General features: G+C 44.6%; 1 protein-coding gene across 5 annotated transcripts; it reads right to left on the bottom strand.

Moving 5' to 3' along the window:
- Positions 1-895: 895 nt before the first annotated feature.
- Positions 896-14,512, bottom strand: LOC115154731 (nuclear factor related to kappa-B-binding protein). Of its 5 annotated transcripts, none has more exons than XM_029701243.1 (26): positions 14,435-14,512; positions 13,874-14,009; positions 10,662-10,863; positions 10,455-10,582; positions 10,198-10,369; positions 9,952-10,050; positions 9,786-9,859; positions 9,512-9,623; positions 9,228-9,417; positions 8,887-8,998; positions 7,973-8,099; positions 7,788-7,865; positions 7,600-7,685; positions 7,453-7,499; positions 7,271-7,331; positions 6,972-7,146; positions 6,783-6,889; positions 6,541-6,664; positions 6,097-6,176; positions 5,188-5,360; positions 4,819-5,071; positions 3,087-3,278; positions 2,189-2,899; positions 1,853-1,959; positions 1,590-1,725; positions 896-1,420 (listed from the first exon to the last, which is right to left on the bottom strand). In XM_029701243.1, coding segments are annotated over exons 1-26 (3,822 nt in total). In that variant the 5' UTR covers positions 14,437-14,512; the 3' UTR covers positions 896-1,282. The 5 variants fall into 5 exon arrangements, with proteins under 5 accessions (XP_029557103.1, XP_029557105.1, XP_029557107.1 ...); XM_029701245.1 differs by having other exon boundaries at positions 9,539-9,623; XM_029701247.1 differs by having other exon boundaries at positions 10,455-10,499.
- Between the last annotated feature and the right edge of the window lie 2,317 nt (positions 14,513-16,829).

Below are 16,829 nucleotides of genomic sequence, written 5' to 3'. Positions count from 1 at the left end.
AAATGTAGATTGTTTTTGTCACTGGCCTACACGCCACACACACACACGTCAGTTGAACAACGGAATGCATTCAACTGAAATGTGTCTTCTGCATTTAACACAACCCCTCTGAATCAGGATTTCACCAACAGTGACTTTAAAACAGTAACAGAGGTTAAAGGCTGTGATAGGAGAAAACTGAGAATGGATCAACAACATTGTAGATACTCCACAATACTAACCTAATTGACAGTGAAATAGGAAGCCTGTACAGAATAAAAATATTCCAAAACATGCGTCCTGTTTGCAACAAGGCACTGAAGTAATGCTGCAAAAAATGTAGCAAAGCAATTAACTTTTTGTCCTTAATAAAGTGTTATGTTTGGGGCAAATCCAACAGAACACATTACCGAGTACCACTCTCCATATTTTCAAGCATAGTGGTGACTGCATCATGTTATGGGTATGCTTGTAATCAGTTGAGGCTGCTGAGGGGAGGACAGCTCATCGTAATGGATGGACTGGAATAAATGGAGTTAATAACAGGCAAAATCCTAGAGGAAAACCTGCTTCAGTCTGCTTTCCAGACACCGGGAGAGGAATTCACCTTTCAGCAGGACGATAACCTAAAACACAAGGCCAAATCTACACTGGAGTTGCTTACCAAAAAGACAGTGAATGATCCTGAGTGGCCGAGTTACAGTTTTGACTTAAATCTGCTTGAAAATCTACAGCAAGACTTAAATGGTTGGCTAGCAATGATCAGCAACCAATTTGACAGAGCTTGAATCATTTTGAAGTGAATAATGGGTATTGTTGCACAATCCAGGTGTGGAAAGCTCTTAGAGACTTACCCAGAAAGACTCACAGCTGTAATCACTGTCAAAGGTGCTTCTACAAAGTATTGACTCAGGGGTGTGAATACTTATGCAAATGAGATATGCATTTAATCTTCAATAAAATGTGCTAACATTTCTAAATACATGTTTTCACTTTATCATAATGGGGTATTGTGTGTAGATGGGTGAGAAAGAAAATCTATTTAATCCATTTTGAATTCAGGCTGTAACAACGAATGTGGAATAAGTCAAGGGGTAGGAGTACTTTCAGAAGGCACTGTATGTCAGGTGAAAGCAAATGTCTCACGCTGTCCTGGGGTTACTCCTCCGTTCATCTGCTGCAAACTCTCCAGACATCAGTGTCCTCCAAAACATTGAGAGACATTGAGATGCGCTACGGCTCCCAAGCATCACTTGCCTCTGAAGCGCAGGTCGTAGCACCGCACAGAGCAGTAGCAGGCGTCTCACTGTGCCGGCGGCGGCGGGTCCGGGGTCCGTTTGGGTGAGGGTGCGGTGGTGACTACGACAGCGGACACAGACTCGGGGGAGCCTGCTGCAGAGCGCTGCTGGAGCTGCTGGGCTGGCACCGTCTGGATACACACCTGGGGGAGACAAGGCACATCAACCACTCCTACCAACCACTATTCCCCCCCCCCCCCCCCCCCCATCACATGGTCAGGAAATGCTCCTGCATACTAAACGTTACTTTTCCTACAACTGAATTCAGTTTGTTTGGGTGCTGGGTGAGTATTGAATAAGCTGCTGACTGACCTGAGTGGCCTGTCCCTGTTGCTGCAGCTGCTGTAACTGTTGCGCCGCGACAAAGCTGACTGGCTTGTTCCCAGCTATCAGCTTGGTGCCTGCAGGCATGGTGGTGAGGATGATGTTCCTGCCCAGACTGCTGATCCTGCACAGAGCAGAGACCAGAGAGAGACACCCCAGTCAGTCTACACCAGGCTGCTTACTGCCATGGGGAAGACTTGACACATATATTGTTACAGACCATTAAGGCTGAACTGAACATGATGACTCACTTCGTACTGATGTTCCCTTTCAGTATGGGCGTGGTCATCCCACTCTTGCTTTTAAGTGGTTGGCTGAGGACAGACAGAGGCACTGAGATCCGAGCTGGTAGCTTCCCCTGGGGAAATAAAGACAAAGATGGGGAGAATCATTGGAAGACCATTTCAAAAGGTGGGGTGGTGGGGGCTATAGAGAACGTGGCTAGATAGAATGTCTTGAAAATAAAACATATCCCTTTACGATAAACCTCCCGACTCCTAGAGTGCTGTTATTATACAACCATCCTGAATCCCACAGTAAATAGAAGAGGTAGATAATAGTCATGTTGATGAAGCTGTGGGTCTTACTTGTTGTGTGGACACCACTGTGGCTGTGACGGGGACCTGGCGAACAGTAGCCGTTCCCTGAGTCAGAGAGCCTGAGGCAGAAGGGCAAATCGTCACCCCTCTAGCTACGGCCACTCCGCTGGTGGCTATGGGGACAGTCGCAGCCCCAGTGGAGACTGGTTTGCTGCCGGTGTTGGTTGTCACGGTGATGGCTTGACCCCGTTTCTGTGGGATGACCCCGAGGCCGGGCATGATCCGTATGGTGGTGCCACTCTTCGAGTCAGACGAGGAGACGGTGGAGAAGGTTCTGGCCTTCTGCTCGGCCATAGCGACTGCCAGGGTGGGCATCAGGCGCATAGCGTCCCCTGCAGCCTTCAGCAGGGTGGTGGTGCCAGCGGAGGCCTTGCTCGTCAGAACGTCACCCAAGGAGGAGGCTGGGCTGCGGGGGGAGGAGTGGTGGGGTGGGGTCAAATGGAGAGTAGCGGATATCCTCTTGGTGGTGGCGGTGCCTAACATGTCGGGGGTGAGTTTGAAGGTGGTGACGGGGGACTTGGTGAGGGTGGCCATCATTTCAGGTGTGATCCGCAGCACCGTCTGTCCTTTAGAGTCTGTGGTGATGGAGGAGGGGGGCAGGCGGAGCACATCTTTGCCCTGGACGCGGAGATTCGTAGCGGGTATTGGAATAGCTGCTCCACCTTGAGCCTTCACGCCCATCTGGCCTGTGATGGCCACCTTTAGAGACAGAAATGATGTGAGCATGAAACACAGAAAACGATTTCAACAAAATGTAAAAAGAAGGCTCTTTCGTGAACACATTACATTGAAACTATAAAGATTAAAACGTTCTCTTTGAAAGCTTATTTCCATGCAAACCCTTCTTAAAATGGCACCTACGGAAATATACAATTTTCCTGTTCACCTGTTGGATGATGTTCTGGCTGGTGACTCCCTGTAGGACAGCGGGGGAGGCTGGGTGGTGTGCAGGGCTGCCAGGGAAGCCAGTCTGAGCAGTGGTCAGGCCTGACATCGACAGGGTCGTCTGCCCTCTGGCTGCCTGCCCCAGGATGGGGCTGCCAAAAGACTGAGTCCTTAGTGGTAACGACACCACGGTCTGCTCACGGTAACAGTGTGAAGAGAGGAAAAACACAACCCTTCAATTACATGCACCGGTGCATTACAGCAAAGAAATGTCTCTTGTCTGTGGTTCAAGACCATGTCTGATTAATAGTGCTGAGCGATTAGTGCTTTTTGAGGTCGGTTCAATTCCGAAAAAATGATCACGGTTTTTGATATCGATAATTTTTTGGGACATTAAAACGCACTATGAACTATGTGGGTTAAATGCTGTGACACAGAATAATACAATTTATAAAAGTCCCATGATGGTAGAGACTGTCCAGCAGTGGTGGAATAAGTACTCTATTGTCATACTTGAGTAAAAATAAAGATACCTTAATAGAAAATTACTCAAGTAAAAGTCACCAAGTAAAATACTAAAAGTATTTGGTCTTAAATATACTTAAGTATCAAAAGTAAATGTAATTGCTAAGATATACCTAAGTATCAAAAGTAAAAGTACAAGTTTAAATAATTTCAAATTCCTCATATAAAGCAAATTATACGGAATAATTGTATTTTTATTTTATTTACTGATAGCCAGGGGCACACTCCAACGCTCAGACACAATTTACAAACGAAGCATGTGTTAGTGAGTGCGACAGATCAGAGGCAGTAGGGATGACCAGGGATTTTCTCTTGATAAGTGTGTGAAATAGGCCATTTTCCTGTCCTGCTAAGCATTCAAAATGTAATTAGTACTTTTGGGTGTCAGGGAAAATGTATGGAGTAAAACTTACATTATTTTATTTAGGAATGTAGTGAAGTAAATGTTGTCAAAGTACAGATACCCCAAAAAACAACTTAAGTTGTACTTTCAAGTAATTTAGACTTAAATACTTTACACCACTGCTGTATTACTGCTTATCACTTATTAACCATAATTTATTCACTTTACTTTAATATTTGTTTTATTTGATGACTTTATTACTTCATTCCAAGTCATCTCATCTCTATAGAGCTGCTGCTTGTGCTGTCTGACAAAAATCACTATTTTAGTAGTTCTTCAAAGTAAATAAGGCATACTTTTGACTGCTGAATAACTATCAATCACACAGTACTTTCATGCTCTCAAAGCAAATGCTTTAAATCCCTCTCGATTGCGCATTCTCTTCTCTGCTCCGCACAGACCGGACAAGTTTAACCGGCCGCGCAATGGATTATGGTTGTTGTAGTTAATTACCATGTTTTCTGCACTAAACTATGTAGAATATTGGCCTGTAACTACAGCTCGTTACTACGTCGCACAGTTCAGGCCTGATCTGATTTCTCTCTACAGAAACCGCACATCGAGCTCAGGAAAAGAACAAACAAAATGGAATTCAAATAATTGAACAGACATCGGTCAGTTAGTTGTTTAAAAAAATGAAAATTAACCAAAGTTTCGGTTAATCGCTCAGCACTGCTGATTAATAGAGTTAAATACGGTGCAAATTCCAGGTAAATATTTTTAGCTCTTCTCAAAATTGATTTCAAACTAAAGAGACTCAGTAGTCAGAATAGGATTGTTGGTAACAGAATGGTCAGTTATTCACCTGTGTGATGCCCTTAGCACCCACGGTGACTGGCACTCTGATCTGTCGAGGGGTCTGGTGCACCAACATGGCCTGCTGTCCTCTTGCTGTCTGGGCAGAGACCACTCTTACCTGAAGCAGAGAGCCTGACTGGTGGCCCACTACCCTGGCTGAGTGCTGGGAGGTAGCTGGCTGAGAGACCTGTGGGCCAGACTGGCTGCTGGACAACAGGGTCCCCAGTTGAGAAATGGGGGGAGGAGACACTAAGAGAACACTAAGAGGGAAGAGAACAGGGCATTAGTACTTCCATAACATCAAGAAAATACAAATACTGTATGTGTTTAATTGAGCCTGAAAAGACTTCATCCACGGAAGCTGTTTTATACTGACCCAGGACCGGTCTTGACTGAATCTGGGATCCCAGCTTTGGTGGGGGTTGTGGCAACAGGGGCGAGGGGTGATTTGGGGGTTCCAGGGGTGCTGGGAGTTGGGGACATGGGACCCACCATATCACCTGCATCCAGGCCTCCAGAGGTCTTACCACTGCCCTCCTTACTGCCAGACTTATAACACACAGGATGGTTAGTCACCATCAACACACATACCATAATATACACTGAGTGTCCAAAACATTAGAAACACCTTCCTAATATTGAGTTGGGGCATGGACTCTACAAGGTGTTGAAAGTGTTCCACAGGGAGGCTGGTCCATGTTAAATCCAATGCTTCCCACAGTTGTGCCAAGTTGACTGGATGTCCTTTGGGTGGTGGACCATTCTTGATACACATAGGGAAACTGTTCAGCGTGAAAAACCCAGCAGTGTTGCAGTTCTTGACACAAACCGGTGCGCCTGGCACCTACTACCATACCACGTTAAAAGGCACCTAAATAGTTTGTCTTGCCCATTCACCCTCAATGGCACACATACACAATCCATGTCTCAAAGCTTAAAAGTCCTTCTTTAACCTGTCTCCTCCCCTTCATCTACACTGATTGAAGTGGATTTAACAGGTGACATCAATAAGGAACCATAGCTTTCACCTGATCAGTCTATGTCACGGAAAGAGCAGGTGCTCTTAATGTTTTGTCCACTCAGTGCATGTCAGACAACAACGACGCTCATTATATAGAAACAGTTTGATTAGTCCATCAGGATCCCATTGACAAGTGGTTCAGCCAAGACTTTCCCCATTCAAAGATGCCAAGTCTCCAGAGAGGGTATGTAAGAGTATACAGTATAGAGGTTATGAACCATCTATTTGTCAGCAGTACAGCAGAGTAGAGGCGGTGGGACTCACAGGCTTGGATGCAGGTTTAAGTTTCTGCTGCAGTGTCTTTCTGGCCTTGGCAGCGGTAGCTTGAGCCTGGTGAATTTTCTCTGGACGGGGAAAGTATAACGACTTGTAGTTAAAGTAGTTGTAATCGTCAAACTTGGCCTTTTGTTAGCCAACACAGAGAGCCGGGAGAAACTCTCGGCGCATTGGCTTAATCTACCAACAGATCTCCCACAACACCTTCACCCATTCGCTAGCACGTCAAAAGCAGAGCCACGCCTCGCAGTCGTGCGATTCGCTAAAATTAAAAGACGACAAATATTTTACTCAGTAGGTCACTCCCACTAAGGCCAACTTTGAGTGGTTGATATCCCAGGTGTATATGCACGGTGCACAATAGCCTGGGGACGAGGTTACGGCATTTGTGACAATTCCTATCCTATTCCATTGGCAGAATGTGCTGCTCACCAAACTCCTCCTGACCGCGGTCGCGGTGCAGGTAGATCCACAGCTTGCGGACGATGTCGTACTTCACACAGGGGTCCTTCTCATAATGCAGCCTGTCCAGAGCCCCACTCACAACCGTGTTCACCTGCAGGAAACAGCACACCAGGTGCCTTGCTCAGTCAGACAAACACCGACCGAACAGCTGTGTCAAAACATTGTGTATACGAGTGACAACAATAACCCAGCAACAGTGAATCTCTAACCTGAGCACTGGTGACATCTGGTGCCAGGAACTGCGAGTCCTTGAGCAGCTCACAGATCTCAGCCCTGGTCCCCTCTCCGTTGGGCAGACGGGCTGCTGCGTCCCGCACTGAGGAGGAGCAGCAGTCGAGTCACATCTAACCTAAAGCTACCGCAACAACATCTCACACTGACGACGGGGTCAGTCTTACCCAGGGAGAGGATGGTGACATAGGCTGGGCGGTCCGAGCGCAGCAGAGTGTGTTCTCTGGCTTTGTTGAGAGACATCTCCTTGTCAAAGACCCCCTTAACAGGCCCCACCTGAGACTCAAAGCCATGCATTCTGAAGGTGAAGGCTTTGTGTGGCTGGTCGTACCGCCGTTGCTCCTGATGATCAAAACAAGAACATGGACACGTAACGATTGCAGAAAATGTGTGTGGTCTTTATGAATAATACTCGATACAGAAGAGATCCTAGACAAAAAAAAAAAGGTAGAGACGTGACACTGACCTGCACTTGAAAAACATGCCTCTCGTCTCCAGTGCTGGCCCGCACCACGTAGTCTATCCAACTGCACGGTTCCAGAGAGAACAGCAAACAGTATTACAATAAAATCCCTCTATGGCAATGAACACATACACTAAGTCATTCTGAGTAAGGTCATCCGTGACATGAGTAACATGGAAACTTACGCTCTAGGGGTGGGAGAAGTCATCTCTCCTAGTTCTTCACATTCTGCCTGTAGAGGACATTGTTATTTTAGTCAAAGTGGACAGAGAAGAGAAAACGACCACCCTGACAAGAGAGGAGTGAGAGGTGAAAATGAGTAATTGTAATACCTTGACCACAACCAGGTCCTTGGAGTCGACCCATAGCTGCCACAGAGCACTCAAATCCTCTCCATCCTGACTGGGACCTTCAAGACCTGAGATTGAGACAAATCTTTACGTCTCAAACTTCTGAAATATTTTAATTTGCATTGTGCCAGAATTTGGACAAATCAACTAACTGACAAAAGAGCTCTTACCAATCCATTTCCATTGCTGTGAGCGTTCCCTGAACACAACATAAGGGGTGAAGCCACTGGGAAGAGCCATCATACCAACTGAGTGAGAGATCGAAAGATGGTGAGCGAAGAGCAGAAAGAAAGATAACGATATGACATATTACTGCTTTAAATGATCCAGAGGAGAGGGAGTCTGCCGTGCTCACCTTTAGTCTCCCCAGCCAGGAAGTGCAGGGCCGGCAGCACCATCTCTGACCAGCAGGAGGCCGAGGAGAACCGGGGGTTCAGGGAACTAGCTGGAGATGTCTGCCACTGTCGGACCTTCTCCTCCAACTAACACCAGGACATGCATGAATCATTAGATCCTTTTCAAGTCTTACAACAGTTCCAATACAAAGTTAGAGTTCAGCTCATCACATACACCAGTGGTTCTCAAACTGGGGGTCGCGAGTGTAAAACTGACCCATTTTGATCTGGTTACTAACATAAGCCTACGGTATTGCACCAAATTGTTGTCTCAAAAACATCTCATCTGTGCAGAACCAAAAAGTTGCACGTCTTGACTGTTGACCAATGACCAGTCATCAGAATTGCTGGGCGCACATCACTAGATTAGTCAGCATTGGTGGGCGCACATCCCTAGATTAGTCAGCATTGGTGGGCGCACATCACTAGATTAGTGACATTTTCCCTGATTTTGCCTGGCAAAAACTATTTCTCAAAACAGCAGTAACATCGCACTACCTTCAATACTTATGGGATGAAGATGTAACATTCTGGCGAATGAATTACGATATTTGTGAGGAAGAAAAAGGACATACTTTTCATCCACTCCTGCAACCTCTGCTGCATACAAGCAGGCTGTATCCTACTGTAGCTGCTTGCTCTGGACTCCAGAGAAATGGCATGATATCTCTACTTGATATTGGCTCCTAACATGAATGACTTTCAGCTAAAAATGAAAGTATAAAATGTAGTTTATTTCTGTATCTTAAGTTTTCAAAACGCAAGATTTGAACCAAATCTTGCGTTGGGGGTCGAGGATCAAACGTTTGAAAACCACTGACAAAAAAAACCTTTGTGTGGCTATGTACTTGTGTAGGTAGGCATGAGTGAATACCATGGCTGTGCTGGCAAGCCCCTCTAGTCTCAGGATATTCTCCAGCAGGTTGAAGAAGGTCACAGCAATCTCCTCCACCATGACAGGGTTGTCCTGCACCTCCCCCAACGGCCTGTAGATGGCGATAGAAGATGCACATGAGAGCAGGCCTACGCAGAGTGAAAAGCATGGAGTGCAGTGTGCAATTGAATTCATGACCGCATAGAAATGTCTGTAGCACAGGAATATCAGTAAAGCTGTATGACCACAGATGTCCTAATGTATCAATAGCATTCCATATTTAATTAGAAACTCTTGTCCGGTAAAAATGCCATCTTTGTGGGATGACTACATAAACTCACTCTTCCTTGACACTGGGCAGTGGAGTGACTGGGGTGTCAGGAAGAGCAGCTGGGATGTCAAGTGATGGAGCTGGAGCTTCTGAAGGCATCAGAGCCTGACAGGGATCCTCGGACTCCACTTTAATTCTCCTCATCTTCTTTCTCCTCTCCTCCCTCATCTTCCTCTTGGGCAGAGCCGGGTCAAACAGTGCTAGATAATAGAAGGTACAAGTTCAGAGTGTTTTGACATTAGCTGTGATCACAGGATCTTAGAGTCCAGCTATGTACGATTCATTTCGCTTTACGTTTATGATGTTGGTGTTTGTACTCGCCCATCATGGCGCCTTTACGACCCATGTCCACTCTACACATTATGTCGCCCAAGTGGATGTCAGAGGTCATCAAATCTGGATGATCCTGTGCAAATAAGAATGACTAGGATTAGGACGCGAGGGGATGTTGTACAAGATGATATTAGGTCGAGAGTGTCCCTCATATCCATTCACACATTGATTTCAGGATTCAAATGGACGGCAGATTTCTGGGATGTTTTTGTGGAGATGCATAGAAGAAACTAACCGGTTGTCGTCTCCTCTTTTCTCTATGTCTCCGTAGCATGGCTCTCATGTCCTTCGCTCCCAGCTCTGGCTTATCTGTGTGAGCAAACGTCCCAAATCTTCAGTCGGTCTATCTGCACAGCCTATACATACACTACAGTAGCTGTATAAGATAGACTGTAACTGACCGGTGGTTTTCATGTCCTGGGTGGAGAGACTGGGCAGACCCCTGACAAAGACAGTAGGTGTGGGAGAGGAAGAAGACTGAGGTGTTGGCAGCGAAAAGGCTGTACCCGCAAACACAAAGGACAACATATGATTGGTTCAGATTTGGATTGACCCATAGCAAACAGTGAAAGATGAACTCTATGACTTTTAATCAATGCTGCTAAACGCAATTCCATTTCAATCCAGGCTGATGAAAGCAGGCTCACCATCATCGTCAGATGACGGGTACCGGTCTCCACACTCCGTTTTAACTTCCCTTAGTATCCAGCAGACTCTTCCTCTGACCCTCTGTTCCTGCATCTCACCAGGCGTCCGGGCGGGGCACTTTCTCTTTACCGCGATGTCAGGGCCACTGCGGACCGCCAACTCCAGTAGTTCCTAAACCCGCCGAAATAACATGAACATACTGACGGAGGCCATTCAGCTTGTGCTTGAGACCGAAGCTTGAAGATGTCTGCCGTACCTTTCTAGAGACCAGGATCTGTTTGAGGAGCTTGTGGTAGTACTGCTGCAAAAAGGAGAGCTGACGTTTTTTCTGGGACTTGGCACACAGCTCTCTGTACATGACCACTTCTGGATTAAAATGGCCATCTGGGGAGAGCACAGAGTCACACATAATCCAGAAACGTACTCAAAAAACTAGCAGTTTGAGAGAGATGGGATGTGTTACCTCTGAACAGTTCCTGTGCAAGGTGCAAGGGGTTTCCGAAGCAGAAGTTCTGGTTGTTGAAGAGGTCGCTGATGGTGCGGTCCTGCTCAGAGGTGTTGTCGTCGGGAAAGTGCGGTAACAATTGACGGAGATGCTGCCTCTGTTCATCGGTCAGCACTTTAGACCATGTGCTTTCACTCAGCACAGCGAAGAAGATTTCAGGCTGTTTGCAAAACAACATATACACAGAATTGTAAATGCAACGATCACGATACAGTAAACATAATGGATACACAGCATATGATGAGAAGCAATTCCACGAGTACCAGAATGATGCAGAGACTCCGATTATTCACTTTAAAAAGTATGCCAAACAAAAACCATTGATTGCAAAGCTAATCAAACCATACAACTCTATCCACAAGCAATCATTTGAATAGAACATGTTACAAAGACACATTTACTCAAAGAACAGAAGGAATGGTGGTGTCAGCTATGATATAACACCTTGAGTTTGAACAACAATAAATCTATTTTGGTTATTGAACTACAGTAAGTGAAGTGGATCGACACCCAGTAACCGAATGACGGTAACAGAATGACATCATGGGTTCTTGATCTGTACTGTACAGAAATGTCTAATTATGAACAGGCACACAAAAGGTAAACACATGTAATATCCTCCTTTGCATGTTTGGGTATTATTCTACACACTGGCTATTATTCCAATGAGCTCTGCCACCAAACAATACCAAATTTGGTTGGTCCAGATCGGACCAAATCTGTGCCAAGCATAGAAATATACACAAACGTGGATTCAGTGGGTTCGGTTATTTCAGCCACACCTGTTTCTGACAGGTGTATACAATCGAGCACACCGCCATGCAATCGCCATAGAGAAACATTGGCAGTAGAATGACCTTACTGAAGAGCTGTGACTTTCAACGTGGCACCGTCATAGGATGCCACCTTTCCAACAAGGCAGTTCGTCAAATTTTTGCCCTGCTAGAGCTGCCCCAGTCAACTGTAAGTGCTGTTATTGTGAAGTGGAAACTTCTAGGAGCAACAACGGCTCGAATGTGAAGCGGTAGGACACAAAAGCTCACAGAACGGGACCGCTGAGTGTTGAAGCGCATATCCCATAAAAATCATCTGTCCTCGGTTGCAACACTCACTACCGAGTTCCAAACTGCCTCTGGAAGCAACGTCAGCACAAAAACTGTTCGTTGGGAGCTTCATGAAATGGGTTTCCATGGCCGGGCAGCCGCACACAAGCCTAAGATCACCATGTGCAATACCAAGCGTCTGCTGGAGTGGTGTAAAGTTCGCCGCCATTGGACTCTGGAGCAGAGGAAACGCGTCTTCTGGTGTGGTGAATCATGCTTCACCATCTGGCAGTCGGATGGACGAATCTGACGGATGCCAGGAAAACGCTACCTGTCCCAATGCATAATGCCAACTGTAAGGTTTGGTGGAGGAGGAATAATGGACTGGGGCTGTTTTCATGGTTCGGGCTAGGGGCCTTAATTCCAGTGAAGGGAAATCTTAAAGCTACAGCATACAATTACATTCTAGGCGATTCTGTGAGTCCAACTTTGTGGCAAAAGTCATGGGAAGGCCCTTTCCCATTTCAGCAAGACAATGCCCCTTTGCTCAAATCGAGGTCATTGGTTTATCGAGATCGGTGTGGAAAAACTTGAGCCCTGACCTCAACCCCATCGAACACATTTGGGTTGAATTGGAACACCGACTGCGAGGCAGGCCTAATCGCCCAACAAGTGGAAGCAAGTCCCCGCAGCAATGTTCAAACATCTAGTGGAAAGCCTTTCCCAGAAGAGTGGAGGCTGTTATAGCAGCAAAGGGGGGACTAACTCCATATTACTGCCCATGATTTTGGAATGAGATGTTCAACAACCAGGTGTCCACATACTTTTGGTCATGTAGTATATACATATAAACAGTACCAGTCAAAAGTTTGGACACACCTTCTCATTCAAGGGTTTTTCTTTATTTTTAATATTTTCTACATTGTACATTTTTTTCTTTGCCTTGACAGCTTTGCACACTCTTGGCATTCTCTCAAACAGCATCATGAGGTAGTCACCTGGAATGCATTTCAAATAACAGGTGTGCCTTCTTAAAAGTTCATTTGTGGAATTTCTTTCTTTCTTAATGCGTTCGAGCCAATCAGTTGTGTTGTGACAAGGTAGGGGTGGTATACAGAAGATAGCCCTATTTGGTAAAATACCAAGTCCATATTATGGCAAGAACAGCTCAAATAAGCAAAGAGAAATGACAGTCCATCATTACCTTAAGACACGAAGGTCAGTCAATACAAAACATTTCAAGAACTTTTAAAGTTTCTTCAATTGCAGCAGCAAAAACCATCAAGCGCTATGATGAAACTAGCTCTCATGAGGACCGCCACCGGAAAGGAAGACCCAGAGTTACCTCTGCTGCAGAAGATTATTTCATTAGAGTTAACAGCTTCAGAAATTGCAGACTAAATAAATGCTTTACAGAGTTCAAGTAGCAGACGCATCTCAACATCATCTGTTCAGAGGAGACTGCGTGAATCAGGCCTTCATGGTCGAATTGCTGCAAAGAAACCACTACTAAAGGACACCAATAAGAAGAAGAGACTTGCTTGGGCCAAGAAACATGAGCATTGGACATTAGACCAGTGGAAATCTGTCCTTTGGTCTGATGAGTCTAAATTTGAGATTTTTGGTTCCAACCACTGTGTCTTTGTGAGAGGCAGAGTAGGTGAATGGATGATCTCCACGTGTGGTTACCTCTGTGAAGCATAGAGGAGGAGTGATGATATGGGGGTGCTTTGCTGGTGACACTGTCTGTGATTTATTTAGAATTCAAGGCACACTTAACAAACATGGCTACCACAGCATTCTGAAGCGATACGCCATTCCCTCTGGGAAGCTGTCAAGGCAAAGGGTGACTGAATAAATATATTTTGATTTAACACTTTTTTGGTTACTACATGATTCCATATGTGTTATTTCATAGTTGATGTCTTCACTAATGTTCAACAATGTAGAAATTAAAAATAAAGAAAAACCTTTTAATGAGTAGGTGTCCAAACTTGACTGGTACTGTAAATGCTTTAATATAAAAAAAATATATAGACTCAGCTTTAATTTCACAATTTGATGTGATCATAAGAATTTCACGTTAGTGCTCATGTGGCTTTTTACATGGAAACCCTAGCTACTTACATCCTCAAGCAGGTCTTCTGGAAGGCTCACTTGAAAGTCTCCCAACATGCACTCTTCAGTGATGCGCCCATCATTGGCCTTCTCTGAGTCCAGGGGGTCTGTCAGCATGTGATCAAGGACATCCATTCTGTTATTCCTATAGATAAAAAAAAATGAATAAGAATGAATTGCATTGGTATCTAGATAAAATCACACGAGTCCGGCATTGACAGTTAGCGAACTAGCTAGGATAAGGTAAACTTAACTAGAAGCGTTTTAGCCTACGTTAGCCACATTTCTACAGAAAACAGCTACCTTGCTAGCTAGCTGGCTAACTATATATTATATTCTCATGTCATGGATGAAAAACAAGCCAATGCAAACTAGCTGATTTATGAACGCTAACGACGTTAGTTAGCTAAAGAAAAATAAGACACCAGCAAAATTACGATTCAATTGAGTATTCTGCACACTTTGGATAGCTATGCTGGCTAGTATTGTTTGCTTAAACAATATATAATTAGCTAGTTTTGCTAATAAAGCCAAAATTAACGAATTTACCTGAAAATAGAGCACACTTACATCGGACAAGAGTCAGCTGCGGGGGATCATAATAAAGACGTACCGATACTGTTTCCGGTCTGCAGCCTTGGGTACTTCCGATTTCCCAGATATGGGTTGTGTTCGAGGCCAAGCGATGACTAAAACAAGCTAGGTTAGTGGTAAGGGTTACAGTTTGGATTAACTTTAGGTTTTAGTTTATTAAAGGGTTCGGGGAAAAGTTAGCTAAAAGGGTTAGGAGAAGGGTTAGCTAATATGTAAGTAGCCAAAAAGTAATTGAAAAGTTACTAATTAGCTCAAATTATAAAGTTGTCCGTTACGAGATCCGATCAGGTTTACTGAGGTACAGCAGTCTGAAGTGCAATTTAAAAACTATATATATTTATAGGCAATGAAAACATTTCCTTAAAAACCCCACCTTACTTTAACAAAACACAATACAAAAAGACAAATGAGATTATAGTAATACACAAAACTTCATAGAACTACAGTCGTGGCCAAAAGTTTTGAGAATGACACAAATATTAATTTTCACAAAGTTTGCTGCTTCAGTGTCTAGATATTTTTGTCAGATGTTACTATGGAATACTGAAGTATAATTACAAGCATTGCATAAGTGTCAAAGGCTTTTATTGACAATTACATGAAGTTGATGCAAAGATTCAATATTTGCAGTGTTGACCCTTCTTTTTCAAGACCTCTGCAATCCACCCTGGCATGCTGTCAATTAACTTCTGGACCACATCCTGACTGATGGCAGCCCATTCTTGCATAATCAATGCTTGGAGTTTGTCAGAATTTGTGGGGTTTTGTTTGTTCACCCGCCTCTTGAGGATTGACCACAAGTTCTCAATGGGATTAAGGTCTGTGGAGTTTCCTGGCCATGGACCCAAATATCGATGTTTTGTTCCCCGAGCCACTTAGTTATCACTTTTGCCTTATGGCAAGGTGCTCCATCATGCTGGAAAAGGTATTGTTCGTCACCAAACTGTTCCTGGATGGTTGGGAGAAGTTGCTCTCAGAGGATGTGTTGGTTGGTACCATTCTTTATTCATGGCTGTGTTCTTAGGCAAAATTGTGAGTGAGCCCACTCCCTTGGCTGAGAAGCAACCCCACACATGAATGGTCTCAGGATGCTTTACTGTTGGCATGACACAGGACTGATGGTAGCGCTCACCTTGTCTTCTCCGGACAAGCTTTTTTCCGGATGCCCCAAGCAATCGGAAAGGGGATTCATCAGAGAAAATGACTTTACCCCAGTCCACAGCAGTCCAATCCATGTACCTTTTGCAGAATATCAGTCTGTCCCTGATGTTTGTCCTGGAGAGAAGTGGCTTCTTTGCTGCCCTTCTTGACACCAGGCCATCCTCCAAAAGTATTTGCCTCACTGTGCGTGCAGATGCACTCACACCTGCCTGCTGCCATTCCTGAGCAAGTTCTGTACTGGTGGTGCCCCGATCCCGCAGCCGAATCAACTTTAGGAGACGGTCCTGGCGCTTGCTGCACTTTCTTGGGCGTCCTGAAGCCTTCTTCACAACAATTGAATCGCTCTCCTTGAAGTTCTTGATGATCCGATAAATGGTTGATTTAGGTGCAATCTTACTGGCAGCAGTATCCTTGCCTGTGAAGCCCTTTTTGTGCAAAGCAATGATGAAGGCACGTGTTTCCTTGCAGGTAACCATGGTTGACAGAGGAAGAAAAATTATTCCAAGCACCACCCTCCTTTTGAAGCTTCCAGTCTGTTATTCAAACTCAATCAGCATGACAGAGTGATCTCCAGCCTTGTCCTCGTCAACATTCACACCTGTCCTAACGAGAGAATCACTGACATGATGTCAACTGGTCCTTTTGTGACAAAGAGGGACTTTGCAATTAATTGCAATTCATCTGATCACTCTTCATAACATTCTGGAGTATATGCAAATTGCCATCATACAAACTGAGGCAGCAGACTTTGTGAAAATGAATATGTGTCATTCTCAAAACTTTTGTCCACGACTGTACATTGTGTTAGCGCTGTGTTTGGAAAAACAAACTACTCTTACTAGGGCTGTCAATTGATAAAAATAAATATATTGAGTTAATTGCAGGATTTGCTGTGCATTGTCTGAATTTGCTCAAAGTGAGCTTGAATTTAATATTTTTCATACAAAAATAGAAGAATATTGACTTCTTGATTTAAAGCAACATTTAGCAAAATTGAGAAAGCGCACTTTCTTTAAAGATGGAATCCACCATGGTAGGAGGAAACGGCGCCACTCTTTGCCCCACTGCCATTGTTTTTGTTTTGTTGACAAAGCAGTGGGGAGCATGAAGGTAAAAAATAAATGCAGTATATATTATGCTGTTCTATCGCACATGCAATGATGTCTGAGCGAAAAAAAGTGTTGCTTACTGTAACTTCTTTTTTTGTTGT

This window comes from Salmo trutta, chromosome 19 (genome assembly GCF_901001165.1).
Source record: "Salmo trutta chromosome 19, fSalTru1.1, whole genome shotgun sequence".
Taxonomy (NCBI): domain Eukaryota; kingdom Metazoa; phylum Chordata; class Actinopteri; order Salmoniformes; family Salmonidae; genus Salmo; species Salmo trutta.
Note: the sequence above shows the minus strand (reverse complement) of the source record. Positions and strands in the feature narration are given on the sequence as shown.